This window comes from Sinohyriopsis cumingii, chromosome 7 (assembly GCF_028554795.1).
Source record: "Sinohyriopsis cumingii isolate HCF-2022 chromosome 7, ASM2855479v2, whole genome shotgun sequence".
Classification (NCBI taxonomy): Eukaryota; Metazoa; Mollusca; class Bivalvia; order Unionida; family Unionidae; genus Sinohyriopsis; species Sinohyriopsis cumingii.
In genome coordinates, this window is record NC_142967.1 from 105,892,356 (window position 1) to 105,908,529 (window position 16,174).

General features: G+C 33.1%; 1 protein-coding gene across 1 annotated transcript; it reads right to left on the reverse strand.

The window, feature by feature from the left end:
• Positions 1–1,209: 1,209 nt before the first annotated feature.
• On the reverse strand, positions 1,210–10,804 carry LOC149795882 (uncharacterized). The gene is made up of 2 exons (XM_089965803.1): positions 9,667–10,804; positions 1,210–6,570 (listed from the first exon to the last, which is right to left on the reverse strand). The coding sequence occupies exons 1-2, from the start codon at positions 10,802–10,804 to the stop codon at positions 6,404–6,406; spliced, it is 1,305 nt and encodes a 434-aa protein (XP_089821929.1). The 3' UTR covers positions 1,210–6,403.
• Between the last annotated feature and the right edge of the window lie 5,370 nt (positions 10,805–16,174).

Here is a 16,174-nt window from a genome sequence, read left to right on the forward strand (position 1 = left end):
ATCAAGAAACCCCTAATTGTATATTGCAAGAAGTGTTTATGGAACATTCTGCACATAAATGACTATCCATTCAGGGAAAGAAATGTTAATAAGATTTTAAAGATCAACACTATCACAGTCCTTTTGAGGAGTCAGATTAGAACCATCCATCCAGAAGGTTTAGCAATACAAAGATTTTCAAGAGATGTCCACTGTGGTGGCCATTTGGAGAGAGAGAGAGAGAGTGAGAGCGATCAGTACAATTTTCATACTGGACACATTACATATTATCAAAAGTGGACAACCTAATTCTATGTAACCAGGAGTAGGATTTACCCTAACAAGATTTTTAAGATGACAGTTTTTGTGCCAATTTTGAGAGGAAAGATTGGCACCATTTTGTATTAGCTGGACCAACTTCAGTGCATCCAGCCATTGAGGAGGAACAGTAGTTACATCAAGATTCATATGACTGCCATGGCAGCAACTTTGGACATCATTTCAGAACTATTTTATTTTAGGACCAACAACATATCATACAAAATCTTGTTGCAAAAAGTCCAAGGCAGTATGATCATCTTTTCAGGAGAAACAGTTGGATCCCATTTGCTACCATATGCTACTGCCCCATGGTCTTAATGATGAATAACCAAATAGAACCACTTACTTACTTTCCAAGCAGACATTAAAAGAAGCTGTTTAGTGAGAACCCCATATTGATATGCCCATCCTTTTAAAAGGTGTTTTGATAATACAATTTTCAAGACGGCCACCAGATCAGAGCTACTGTTATCATATTAATCATCCATGTAGAAGTATTCACAATATTTTCAAGATGGCCACAATGGCAGCCATACTGGATGTCAAATTAGCACACATTTTCACCTAGTACCAACTAGAAGTCTTCTAGTGAGAATATCATGTAAATATAATCCTGAATTCAGGAGGAACAATAAAAAAAGATTTTCATAAAAGCCAATACTATTATTAATTAAAACCAGATGCATACTTAAAATTAAAAGAATCCATTTACAACTTGACAAACTATATCAATTCATTTTGGAAAATGTATTATCAACAAAACAGAGAGAGAGAGAGAGATGAGTTACTAAATGACAAATTATGATGGATGGATGGATAGATGAACAAACAGATGGATAGATGACATATAAAAAGTCAAACAGCATGACTAATACCGTTTGTGAAAAGGCAATGAACAATAAAACAAGATAAGATCAGCTGAAGCTTTATTTCCCCAAAACAAATTTTTAACACAATGTACAACTGTACTGGTTTTATGTACATTCAATTTATATTGTGCTTGACCTTTGTTGATGACTGAGGATAGAGTTCTTGCATGTACCTGATTTTTTGTCATGTTTTATAAGTATTAAATAAGTTGTTTACTAATATCTGTGTTCATGGTCTAGTCTTATTTACAAACATGGAATGTTCTTGAAGTAAAATTGTGACCCACATCTTGGTGATTTTATTGTGTCTTAGGTTTTCATATAAGGTTCTGGTAAACAAAATTACCAGGCATTCATGAAGATATAAAAATCAGTCTGTGGAATCACCTTTAGTTTTATTTATATATAATTTTATAGGAATCATTTATTTAATTTATTCATTGGAATTGCAAAGTGCTCATCCAGGCTTTTTGGACTAAAACACTGGGATTAGTGAGAATTCAATCAAAACCATTGGTATATCAGTAAATTTAAGATTATTGGATTTCATTCAAAATATTCTGTATTTCTTTTACTTGTGACAGAAGACTTAAGAATTTTGGGGATTTAATTCATAACACTGTAAGTTTATCTTAAGCTTTTACTTTGTGTTCTATGGAAATAAATTATCTGTTGAATTTCACAAAACTTGGCTTTGCTTCTTTCTGTTATATAGTTTAATGCCATAGAGTCATAACTAATGTCTGCACAGATTGGATGATGCACTGTTTTTAAATATTGGCAAGAGAATGTTTTTCATAATGACAGGATTAGGCTGAAAATAGCAAAGGTGTGTATGAACAAGAACTCACTAATGACAAAGTTAATTTCAAAGAAGTATACATATGAGATAAGTATAATAAAGTACACATGGAAATAATAGTGTCTTGCACCTTAAGTATTTTCACAACTCTGAGGTACATATCTTCACATAAATACATGTATAAGTGGTGCAAATACTGCCGTCATTACACATGAAGAAATTTAAACATTTTTGGACACAAATGTGCATGTTTTGTGAAAACTCAGTGTGTCATCAGATCTGTGTACATCAATACCAGGTGGTTTTTACTGACATGAGGCCCAGTTTCATATTGAGGTTCTAGATTATGTAATACAGTACAGATTTCACCTATAATGAAATCTTCTGTGGTCTTCATGATATAAGCTTATATTTGAACTTTGATCAAAATTGGATCCATAATACATCCTCTAGAGCTGCAGTAGACTCAGCCAATCAGATTTGTGATCACTTCCATCATATCCATGGATCAAGCTGATTTTATAACTTCCCCAAGATCTCAATAATATAAGCATATATTCTAAGTTTGTTCAAAATTACACCAGAAATAAAAAACAAAAACATGATTTGATATAATGGTAACAAGGAAACTTAAAAATTGAGTGAAGGTACGTGTCCTAAGTTTTTTTGCTGAAAATATTTTCTTGCAGTCATACTGACCTTGACCTTTCATCTTTAGACCCTTAGAGTAACCAGTTTATTCCTGATACCTCTTGTGCAAGGCATATTCACAAAGTTTTGTCAATGTACATGGCCTTGAACTAAAGTTACTGAGAAAAAGAAAGATATTCATAACTAATATAAATTAATTAAAAATACAGTGTTACTGAACCGTCATGCTTCACCATTCATGGTTCTCTTCTGATATATCCACAAATTGGGTTGGATAAAAATCCATTCACACTTGTTTGTGTTATCATGCTCACAAGCCATCACAACAAATTAATAATCTGAGGCAGGAAATTGGAACTTCTATCAGTGTCAAATTGATGGCTATCAGCTTGTTTACTGAAATGTAGCTAAATAAAAAGTCTAATAAGAGACATCTGTATATGTACAAGCCACTGCTCATAAGTCTAATGAAGAATTAAATTTCAAAAAGTGACTTCTGACTTGACCCCAAATTCAAGTAAGTCATCTTTTTAAACTTGTTCACATTAGCACAAACATATTGGTGGCCACATCTGCTCCATTTTCAAAACTGATTACATATTGCAAGAAGTGTTTTAGTTAATGTTAATACCACAACTTTTTTCAGAAAGGAGCTTTGATAATATTTTTGAGATGACCAATACAGCTATGATTTGCCATGATGGAGTCTTTGACAAAGAAAGCTAAAAATGTATAAAACAACAGATGGATTGAATGATATTTTCTAACATGATGCACTCTGACTAAAGATACATACTAAAAATATAAAAATCAGTTTTCAAAATAAATGATAGCAAAACAGTAGTTCAACATCTAAAATGTGTCTATTATTATTAAAACTTTTAAGTATCACAAACAATACACTGGTACAAGTTTGAAATGTTGTATAATATAAATATATTATTTTTTCCAGTTTATGATATGTTTATCAACAACATACAAATAAAAATACCAAACTGACACTTCATGCAAGGCAGCATTTATCAAAAGTGCAATAATTCACCAATTTCATTAATGCAAACTTAACAGTCATAACTGTTATATGGAAGCAAATTTAAAAGCCATAACGGGGTAGATAACACAAAAACTGAACAATCATAACTTGGTTATATAACATACAAACTTTACAGCTATAACAGGGTTATATAACATGCAAACGTATCTTATCTAGAACTAAAGTTATTTTGCAAAAGCCATTGTCTTTCATTGTCAGTCCCCCCCCCCCAAATCATTAAGCTTATTCCTTACTCCATCTGAAAAGTTAGCCTAGGTTTGTGATGTAGAACTTGAATTACAGTACACAACAGTTTTCTTCTTTCAGTAAGTGTCCTTGACCTTTTGACCCAAAATCAAGCCTTGTCTTCCTCGTGTCAAGTAAAAACCATCCACAGAATTTGATAGTGTGGAAATCATTTTTCTTCTTTCAGTCAAAATAATTAAACCTTTCATGCTCAAAGTGTTATTCCTCACCCCCAAATGCACCCATCCAGAAAGGTTTGGTAGATGTCATTAGTGACAAACTTTAGTTATAGTGCAGAAACCATTTTTCTTCATTCAGTCAGAATGATTTTGGCTCACAAACCAATAGGGTTATTTATTACCCAAGTGCAAACTAACCATAGAGTGTGATTTTGGTACATGCTGTAAAACTGATTTCTGACCTTTTGAAACATAATGAACAGATTTTGTTTGAAAACCCCATGTAAAAGCCAGATAACATGTTCAGTAAAGATATATGGTCTAGAATTAAGTTCCTTTGGCAAAACCAATTTTCTTCTTCGATTTGCACCTTGACCTTCTGACTGTGACAGCAACAAGTTTCTTCCTAACCCAAGTACAAGTTATTCAAAAAGGCTTGAACCAAAGTTACTATGCTGAAAACAACAGATGGACAGATGGATAGACAAATTGATGAATACATAATAATAAAATAAGCCTTAAAAATAATTTGTAGTTAAAAATCTGAAAATGATTTCATTCTTATTATGCATTTTAAATTCATATTTAAACACAAATAATCCTTAAAATAAAAATAAGAATATATTTTTTCCAATTAGTGAATTATATATTTATCAAAAACATATGATTAAAATAAACTACTAAATGAAAAGTTCCTGACAAGCAGTATTCACCAAATACAAAATTTAATAATTCACATACTTTATTAACAAATGTTAAATGAAGACACTTACTCAAATGCTACAAAAAATCCAAGATGTGTTTAATGTCTCTGAAAAGCTGAATACTGTAAAACCTTTCTTGAAAGATTAATGATATGAGTTGATCTATCTTCACAGATTAATACTACAAGAGTTCATCTATCTTGAAAGATCAATGCCATCTGAACTCATCTTTCCTAAAAGATAAATGTCATCAGAGTTCATTTATCTTGAAATATCAATGCCATCACAGTTCATCTTTCCTAAAAGATAAATGTCATCAGAGTTCATCTATCTTAAAAGATTAATGCTATGAGAGATCATCTATCTTGAAAGATTAATGAAAGATAAATGCTATGAGAGATCATCTATTTTGAATGATTAATGCTACGACAGATAATCTATCTTGAAAGATTAATGCTATGAGATATCATTTATATTGAAAGATCTTTTCTATAAAAGTTCATCGATCTTGAAAGATCAATGCTGTGAGATCATTTATCTTGAAAGATTAATGCTATGAGAGATCATCTATCTTGAAAGATAAATGCTACAAGAGATCATCTATCTTGAATGATTAATGCTATGAGAGTTCATCTGTCTTGAAAGATTAATGCTACAAGAGATCATCTATCTTGAAAGATAAATGCTACAAGAGATCATCTATCTTGAAAGATTAATGCTATGAGAGATCATTTATATTGAAAGATCTTTTCTATAAAAGTTCATCGATCTTGAAAGATCAATGCTGTGAGATCATTTATCTTGAAAGATTAATGCTACAAGAGATCATCTATCTTGAAAGATAAATGCTACAAGAGATCATCTATCTTGAATGATTAATGCTATGAGAGTTCATCTATCTTGAAAGATTAATGCTATGAGAGACCATCTATATTGAAAGATCATTCCTATAAGAGTTCATCTATCTTAAAAGATCAATGCTGTGAGAGATCATTTATCTTGAAAGATCAATGCTATGAGAGATCATCTATCTTGAAAGATTAATGTTATGAGATATCATCTATCTTGAGAGATTAATGCATTTGAAAATTTTCTCCACAATCGACCTATAAGAATGGGAAGCATTGCCTTTGTTGCAATCAGTCTTTATTCTGTTGCAAAATTCTCAAGAAAGGTGGCCCAGTTGTAAGGGCATCCACCTCAGATACGGAAGGTTGCGGGTTCAAACCTGGGCCAAGCCATACCAAAGACTTATAAAAATGGTACTAACAGTTGTCTTCTTAGGCGTTCACCATTAAGAGGTTAGTGTTAGGACTGGTCAACTTGTAGTCAGGATAATTTGGCTCGGTGTGACATCATGCTACATGTCTGTGGCATGATGCCCCAGTGCTAAACATCATTGTAAATTGCCACACTGTGACATGACTGAAAACTTTAAAGCTACATTAAAAATCCAAATCACACAAACACACACACACATCTCAAGAAAGGATAATAAAAATCTGAAATCTCAAAGTTAGGTAGCATAATTGATATTAAAAACTATTTATACAAAGCAACAAGGCCAATAATGTGAGATCTTTAAAAGATCTGTATGAACCCTGACAATAATCCATTAGTTACATTAACTCTTTATCAAAGGCTGACTGTGTTAACTGACACATCTCAGTAACTGTGTCCACAAAATGGATTTCCCTGACTGACTGGAGACCATAAGTCTTGCTGTACTCAAGCACACCCTTGGCATACATCTGTGCACATAAATCCTTTGGTACTCCAAATATTCCTGAAATGACAAAACAATGTATAGGAATTTGGACAATTTTTTGTACACGCCACAATGTTTGTATAGAAATTATCTATGGTAGTGACTATCAGATTTTTATGGTGAAGATTATTTTTCAAAGAACTAAGGAAATGCTACTGAAAATCTGAAATCTGGAAAAGTTATCAAGATTCCTAAATGTATGCATCCATTCTCCAACTTAATGGAAATACGCCAACAGTAATATCTTCTATGAAATCTTCCCTACCATTGTATCAGTTTAACAGATTCCCCTGCCAACATGGTTCAGTGGAACTGAAAAACAACACATTATTCTTCCAGATCACATGAATTATTACTTTTTCATGCCCTGTTTTATAATATTTGCCTTGAGCAAGGCTTTCTGAATTGGTCAACCAATTAAAAATCTACTAGTATGTAAAACAAACCTAGATTAATTTAAATCAATTCCTAAATGGTTATTTTCTTACTTATGAGAAAGAATGCAGATGTATCCCAAGTTAAAATGGATTTCAAGATGAAGTCTTATAATTACTGACATATTTTGTTTTTTATTAATAGTTCTTGTTAAATATCATGAACATTCATTAAAAAAAAATTATATGGTACTGAATACACTGACCATAAACATTATAATCTGTAACTGAAATTTAAGTGTAGACCTAGTTTAATGGACAAGAGACGATTCAATTGATAGGATGTGTTATTTGAGCATAAATAGCATCCAATGACTGAATTTTAAACACATTTAAACAAAGTCACTGAAGTGAAAAGTATAAGTCACATAAACCTCTTTTTGCAATAAGGGTATAGTATTCAGCAGTTTTAAATAGTACAATTCCTGAATTTCCAACAAATTCATTGAAAAAGTTTTTACAATTTATTGCCATATTCCATTAGAGATGATTTATCAAATTACGATTAGCATATCCTTCCATTTGATAACATGCAATTCATTTTATGCCAATAAAGAACAATAAATGTTCAGTCTCAATCCTTTCATGCCCAACTGATACTGATCTGAAATGGTGATTGTGTCAATAATTAATAAAGGAAGGCACAATGCTGAACTTTGGGCAAAATAAATATTTCAACAAATCATCCAAAGAGTCTTAATAGGATTGTGCTGACCGTATGGTCTTAAATTCAGTAACAGAAAAGAGCAAAAACCAGCAAGTTTTGCACAAATCAGAAAAAAATATATTTAGCCATAACATAAAGTGAAAAATTAAAACTAACTTGTAGCATGGTGATTGAAATCCTAAGTCCTAAATGTTCTATCACATGTATCAACTATTCCAAATAAACTCCCATGGTGTTCTGATTGAAGTCCAACATATTGTGCTGATGTGTCAATAGTCTAGAATAGTTTGATGTTCTAACAGTCTTGATATAATCCTAAACATCTCTTAATCAGTTTATGCTAATTAATAGATAGTTAATTATTCCTAATGTTTATGAGCACCTTGTAATTCCAATGAATAACTGAAATAAATTAAATCCTCTCAAATGAATACAACTAGCGCTGATTCTACTAAGACTGATGTTTAAGACAGGAATAACTATTTCTCAGTAAAACATCAGGTACTTCAGCAGTTAAATAATCAAACTGATCAACAATATTTCTTCTACACCTTCCATGGTCAAAAGGAAAAATCGACATGTTTACTCCAATTAAAAGTAAAACTCACCATCTTGAAACTACATCATGTTTTTGAAAATGACCAGTATTATCTTTATTCAAAGAAACACACAATATAGATATACATAAGAAGATATGTTAGTGGATCCTTACTGATAAAATATATGAGTGATACCAGTGATGAACAGGATATCGATCTTTTTGTTTATCGTTTGATCGACTTCCATCAAATGTCTAATTTGATTAAAATTTGTAACATTTTCAGCACATATACAATATTATAAAAGTAGACATGCAGTGTTTTTGGCCCACACCATACTACTGGGACATCATCTACTCAAGTTGTTAATTTGTATTGTTTGAAATCATTTGAATATATGACAGCGTGTCTAATTTATGATGATACATTAAAACCAGCTAAATTATTAAAAGTTAAAACATGAACATCACTTAACAAAGCTTCTTTGACTGACATTTGATTCATACAATGTTGATGCCAGTAGGCACTTACCAACACTGTACTGAAATTTTATTGTATAGTATTGTTTTTAGTTACTGAGCAAAATACTTGTGTTTATGATTTCTCTTAACATTTGTGAAATTTAAAATTTCCACACAATGACTGCCATTTCTAGTTACAAAATGAGGGGTGTATCAAACTTGAATTGACCAATTTTAGTCACATATATTTCATGTACAGCAAATATAAATCAAGTCTTTTTATTTTTTTATATTAAAAAAATGGGAGTCACAAATGCCTCCACATAATCATCCAGGTGTGCCAAAATGAGAGAATGTTAGTCTACTCCTAAATGTTACCTAGCACCTAAGAAGAAAGACTTACTGAGATGCAATGGCTGTATATTTGTTACTGTACATGCTTTTCTATGTGTGAACACTGATGGCATGGGTGGTACAATAATTCACTGCAACTTAACAGAGGTGAATTAAAACTGGATGGAAAATTTTTTGAATGATGGACACTGATAAACATTCTCACAAAGAAAAACAAATAGTAAAGAGGTCTCTTTGATGTCTAATGCATCTGCTTTGACTGAGAAAATTGCAATTCACTATTTTATCACACATAACATATACTATAATTTGATTCCAACATAGTGGTAGCACTGAGCAATTCTTAACAAAGGTGTTATTATACTTTGTGAATTAATTTATATCTTTATATCTTCAACTGAAAATGTTTTCACAAGGTCTTATCTCATTTAATAATAATAATAATAATAATAATAATAATAATTAATAATAATAATAAGGGCATCACTTTGAAAAAATATCCAATGATGTTGACAGTATGGAACAACTGGTGGCATACGATATTATATTTGAAGGAACAGGTGAATCTAGGTAATGGTAAACCCAAATCCTTAACAGCATACCGGTAGTTAAAAGATAAGTAATATGAAATCAAAATAATTCACTAACCACACACTTACCAGAACTTAAAGGTGGTATCGCTATGGAAGCCATTTTGAATTTGTTTGCTTTAATTAAACAACTGACTACTGTTTTCTTCAAGTCATCAATACAGCTATCCTTTTTATTATATGTGTAGTCTAACCATTGTGGCCCCACAGCATGGATGACTAATTTATAAGGTAACCTGCCTACTGATGTTACACAACACTGAGTAACTGGGATTGGACCATTTTTTCTGACATATTCTTCTCCTTCCCGATCAAAGTCTTCTCCTGCAGCTTTAGAAATGACCAGGGCAACACCACCATCATGTGACAGAAGTCTATTGGCTGCATTAACAATACAGTCTACTGGAAGGCTTGTAATATTCCCAAGGTAAACCTTTACTGTTAGACCCTCTTTGGTACGGTAAGATGTGGAAGTTAAGTCTGCTGTTGGCTGGTCTCTCTGAAACCCTGATGAAGGAAATTTTGTGCTTGCATATATCTTGTCATCCTTAGACATACCTGGATAAGACTCATCATAAGCATGAGGATCTCCCTGTCCTCTTCCTCTGGCAGTGATTTTGATTCTACCAAGTGCTTCTTTCACTTTGTACTTTGCCCTTTCAAAGTTATCTTTATTGTCTGATAAGACTGATATTGTTTCCTTTGTTTGTTTGATAAATACTGATGGAAGTTCGTTTTTGACCAAAGCTACAACTTCATCTGCTTTCTGTTGTTCTTCAGAAGAGAGTGTAAACTCCTCTTGATACCAGTAATTCATGGAATGAATTGCTTTCTCAACTTCTTTTTTCATTTGCAATGTCCCAGTCAAATACAGCTTGCCTCCTTCAAGTTGTAAATTCTTGCTCCAAGTGGTATGGCCATAAGCAAACTGAAGCCACTCCATAACATTATCATTTCCTCCATGAATTAAATGCTTATTTTCCTCTTTAGTTTTTCTTTCCTTTTTGACTTTGTTGTAATGACCTTTCACACATCTCTGAACATTCTCTGCATGTTTATAATCACAAACTACAAGTAGCCTGCCCTCATACATCTCAACTTTAGCAACTTTATCCAATTCAGATATGAGAGAATCAATTCCTTTCTGTCCACAGATGATCTTGATGCTGTTTAATACATCCTCTCCAACTTCCATCTTGTATTCCATGTAAACCTAAGTACATAGATTATACCAAGAATTAAAACATTGTGCCTCCAACTCATCCAACATTTTCCTTTCAAATGCATATGAAACTAATTAAATTAAAATATGTAGAATTATTATATGCTCATTTTTTCTCCGCTAACTTTGCATTGTCATAATCATACAGTATTTTACGATATTGCACTCACATGCACTTCATATTGCACTCAATGCATGACACGTGTACCCAACAGTGTATTAGGAAATACTTTGTAAACAAATCATGTACACTCACATAGTAGACGATTTACATTTTGGTTAGTTAAATTTGTTTCTGAATGAAATGAAGCAGATGTTTCATGGAGTGCCACATACCAGCTGCTTTGCCACATTCCACATCAACTTTTTTGACACAGTGTTTCAGATTTATGCAAGCGATGGATGCCAGACAGGTCATAAAATTGCTGCATCCTTACAAATAACATGCAAGTGACAAGGCGTAAATTCTCTTCTTTAGCTGGTAATAAGAATGGCAAAAAATATACTTAGTTTTACATCATGAATTTCCTCAAAATGTGCTTTCTTAGTTCTGCAAATCTGAATTACTTCAGCTATGTCATGGGTTCCAAAGCTTGATTACAAATTTTAAAACTGTACTGTAATTTTGACTACATTCCAAGTGCAATAACATCCTCCTTACTGCACTCAAAATGAAATGAACATTATATTCCATAGCATCTTTTTGATAATTACAACTGAAAGAGTTCATATTTTTTCACATTATGATTCCAAACATTCAGTGATAGAACAGATACATACACAAGTCAAGACACTGCTCCCTCGCTGCACAGATCAGATGTTACTTCATGTAGAATTGACAGATAAATCCAGTCCACTAAATTTAGTAGAATTGACAAATTAACCAAAATCAATTCAATCCAGATCAAATGGAAAAGTTGTTGCAACGTGCATTCATTCACAATATGACAATAAATTTCAATATTAAGTAGAACAAAACTAAAATTTCTTTCAACTGTGATGCTGACCATGCAACCAAGTTTAAATTTAGCTGGGCAGAGTTATGTGCGCATTAATATTGCTATTGTGCACTGATGAATCTGTGCTTGTGCATTTAGTAATACAGCATAAATTTTGTTAACTTGTTTCTTGTAGTGTATTTTTGTTCATATAATTAAGCCTTACTAATAGGTAGAATAAGAAAATGAGCATATAATAAAAAGGTTACTGCATTTGTATGTGCAAATATGAACTCTTTTGTTGGATGGATGTACTGCACTCCCAAGGTCATGCAGTATATCCATCCGAAAAACTCGTTCATATTTTCCCATACAAATGCAGTAACCTATAATTAATAAATGTTGACTATATATTACAATTGTAAATAAACCATTATTCCATGTGGATTACTAATGAATGAAATGCTTGGAGAAGAAAAAAAAGATTAATTACTGTGATCACAGGCCAGGGTTTAGGAGATCTAAAATAAGAAATGTCAACTTACCCATTGTGCCTCTCTCAGAAAAGGAATTAGCTCTTATGAAATAAAAGTTAACAAGAGCTGACATGATACACCATCAACAATGTTTGTTCAATTTTTTTTTAGTGCATCTGCATATAAGCAAATGCTTTTCTCTGTCAGTGCCATTACAAAGCAGGCATTCAGTAACATGAGTCACTATGCAAATTAAACTGAAATTAAATTTTGAATTCAACTTTTAGTACGCTGGGCAGAGAATCATCATCCCCATTTTTCTGGGATCCTGCCTGTGCATGTGTATAAATTATGTTGCTCCACTCCTCCTGTTACGACTCTAATTCTCATGGGTCGGAGGTTCTATCCTGGGTTTTCCCGGGTTCTGGCTCCACCATTTATACTGGCTGCCATGTAGCCTATCTTGTGCTGAAAAATGCCATTAAACCCTACAACAACAACAACCAATGATGACACAAAATATATACATAACAGAATTCAGATCCCATTATGGAAGGTCAACAACAGGGAAGGCTGTTAACGATCGTATGTACTTGTGTCATGGATTTATTCATTTCTGCCATAAATATTCACTTTTCCTTCATTAAATACTTTAAGTTAGTCATTTTAGAGTCAGAAAAAAACATTGTTACAATTTTCTCATTTAACAAAATAGCCACATCCTGAATGGTGGAGATGGTTATTTTAGCAGACAAGGAAACTAAAACAAACTGTGCTGTAGTCTGACTCCAGAATAACTTATTGAGAAATTATGATGCTGAATAGCTGAATATTTATTGCAGAAATGTATAATCCATTATGTGATAGCCCCTGAAAATGATATGTGTTTGAGTGTCTTCTATAATTAAGAAAACGTGTCAGGGTATTTGCAACCACATTATGTTCCCCAAATTATGACACTTTTCGATCTAGAAAGGGGCTACAAGACCCCACTTTTTCCATTTCTGAAATGAACACTGCTCCCTGGGTAATAACCTGGAAACTACTGAGATCTCTGCCATATAACTATGTACACACCTTCTGGAAATGAAAAGACAAATTATATATTCAACCACAACTGGCACTTGGAAGTATCCTTACACAGAGGAACGTGACCCTAGGGGTTAAATTTGAGGGATATTGAGTAGGGTTAATGCAGGGAAGCATGGTGGTATTAACATTACAGATATAAATAAGAGTCCCTAGAGGGGACTGGCACTCTACTGTCTGAAAAGAATTTCCAGGAATCCAAGATGAAACAAATTTTTCTTAGTAACTACAGAGTGTTGGAACCATCTGTGACTCTTTTGAGCAAAAACAAGATTTTCAAATTAGCTACTGTGCAGCCATGTAAGATTGGCACCATTTTAATTAGGACCAATCAGACATCATTAGAAGTCTTCTGGCAAAAGTCCCATCATAATATAACCATCCATTCCAGAATAGTGGTAACAAGTGCTGCAACAGTGGCCATACTGGATGTCAGATCAAAACCATTTTCATTTCGGAATGACTATACATCAGACATTTGCATAAAACCCAATGCTGATATGACCATCCATTTAGGATGCATAGGAATAGCAAGATTTTCATACTGACCACTATACCTGAGGTCAGATCCAATTAGCACCATTTTTATACAGAACCAACCAGATTTCATAAAGAGTTTTCAAGTGGAAATCCTGTATCGATATGACTTTCCATTGAGGAGGAGTGGCAGCAAGACACCAGAAATGGTGGCAATACTGAATATCAGATTCGTGCCATTTTCACTTACGTCCAGTTAGATATCACAAGTATTCTTTTCGTGATAACTCCATTTTGATAAGGCAATCTATCTAGGTTTGGTTGGAAGCTTATGACACAGGAACACTAGTAGTTATTTAGTGCCAAGTCGATTGGAGGAGAGTGTCTTGCCCAAGGATGAATACTATAGCTAACTGAGGCTGGTCTGATGGTTGGACTAATTAACCCACACCCTTTCACTCATGGTCTGGCATGCTAACCACTGAGCCAGTTCAACTCCCATCCATCCAGAAGGAGCAGTGACAAGATTTTCAAGATGGCCACTGTGGACACTGGAGGTCATACAAGAGATCCTATCAGCATCATTTTTATTTGGGATCAACTAGGCATCATAAGAAGTCCTCTGGTGAAAACCCGATTCTATATGTTAACTTTCTCAGAATTATCATAATGTCGAGTCCACAAATTCAGCAATGAGCTTGATGGTGTGCTCATTCTGAGTGCTTTATTACATCTTGCACACAGTCTTCTTTTTAAATATGTAAACCACTGTCCTTTTTCTTATCCAGTATGTCTTGAAGCTTAAAGTTTTCAGTCACAACAATAAATCAAGTTTGTCTTAACGTCAAGTACCATTTTGCATGTATAATCTGGTCCATAAAATAAACATATTAAAATATAGTGAATCTGTGAAAAGTTTTCAAACTGAAGAACCCATGTTTACTGAGAAATGTATACCACTGCTATAAACAGAATATAAGCAGTGCTTGTGTTTGTGTGTGTTTTTTTAAATTTTTAATGTAGATTTAACTATTTAGTCATATTGCCACAATGTTTAGTATGGCAGTTTATGGTGATGTTTAGCACTGGGGCATCATGTCCCACCCAGTCACATTATCCTGACACCAGGCCAACCAGTACTAACACTAACCTCTTAATGCTGATTGTCAAATCGAAGTAGTTGCTAGTACCAATGTTGTAAGTTTTTGGTATGACTTGGCCAGGTTTGAACCTGCTACCTCCCACATCCGAAGTGAATGCTCTAACAACTTAGACCACTGGAGCTGAAGGAAAATAATAGATGGAGAAGTGTACTCTTATGCAATTCTTACACAGCAGTCATCTCTTTCTAGAATATTCTCAAATTTATATAATGTATGGGATTAAAGAAAAGATTAAAAATTAATAAACACAATTTTCATTGCTTTATTTTTATTGATTTTAATGAACCAAAAAAGCATAATCTATTTACAGGGAAATGTAAGAAGTAAAAAAGGATAATGATTATGCCATACACATAACGGTTGACATGTATTCAATATAACTGTCTGTTCAGGATTCGTAATGTAAAAAGATGACTGCTATAGCTACCACATTAGATATCATATCAGCACCAGTTTTATTTAGGTCCAATTAGACATCATAAGAAAATTCGTTGGTGAAAACCTCATTTTAATATGACTTTCTATTCAGGAGTGGTGATAATATTTTCAAGATGGCTGGCATTTCAACTATGTTATAAGTTAGATCAGCAGTTTTCTCAAAACAGTTGTTTTAGTCACACTATCATCCATTCTGTAGGAGTAGCAATACATCTCCCACTTGATAACTCATGCACAACAGGGTCAAGAAACCACAGTATAAGCAGAGCTGCTAACCCTCCAGACTCACAATTAGTTTAAAGAGGGATACAAATTAGTGAATTTTGAACACAATTAGTGAAAAATTATACATTGACTCTAATTCCATCAATTTTGATGATCAGTACTGTATTATATGAAAATCCCAAAATAAAACTAATACATTATTTATGCTGATTACATGTACAAATTTATTTGCAGCCAAATTTACTGATATACACTAACTTCACACTGTTTTTCATTATATAATGCGGCGGCAGACTTGAACTTCCTCAACTGGGCGATGGTAAATTTATTTTCAAAACAGTTCAGGCTTACCAGCTGTTTAATCTTAGTGACTAAAATTGCTGCAAATATTCAGCACCTAAGAAAGCACTAAAGTTTGTCGTATTTTTCCTTACAATAGGAAATATTCTTTCACTGTCGCTAATCTCCAACTGAGAAAGGTAGGAACTGTATTCAACAAGGAAACTCACAAACAATGCTTCAGCAATGGTGGTTTGCTGAACCTGAATA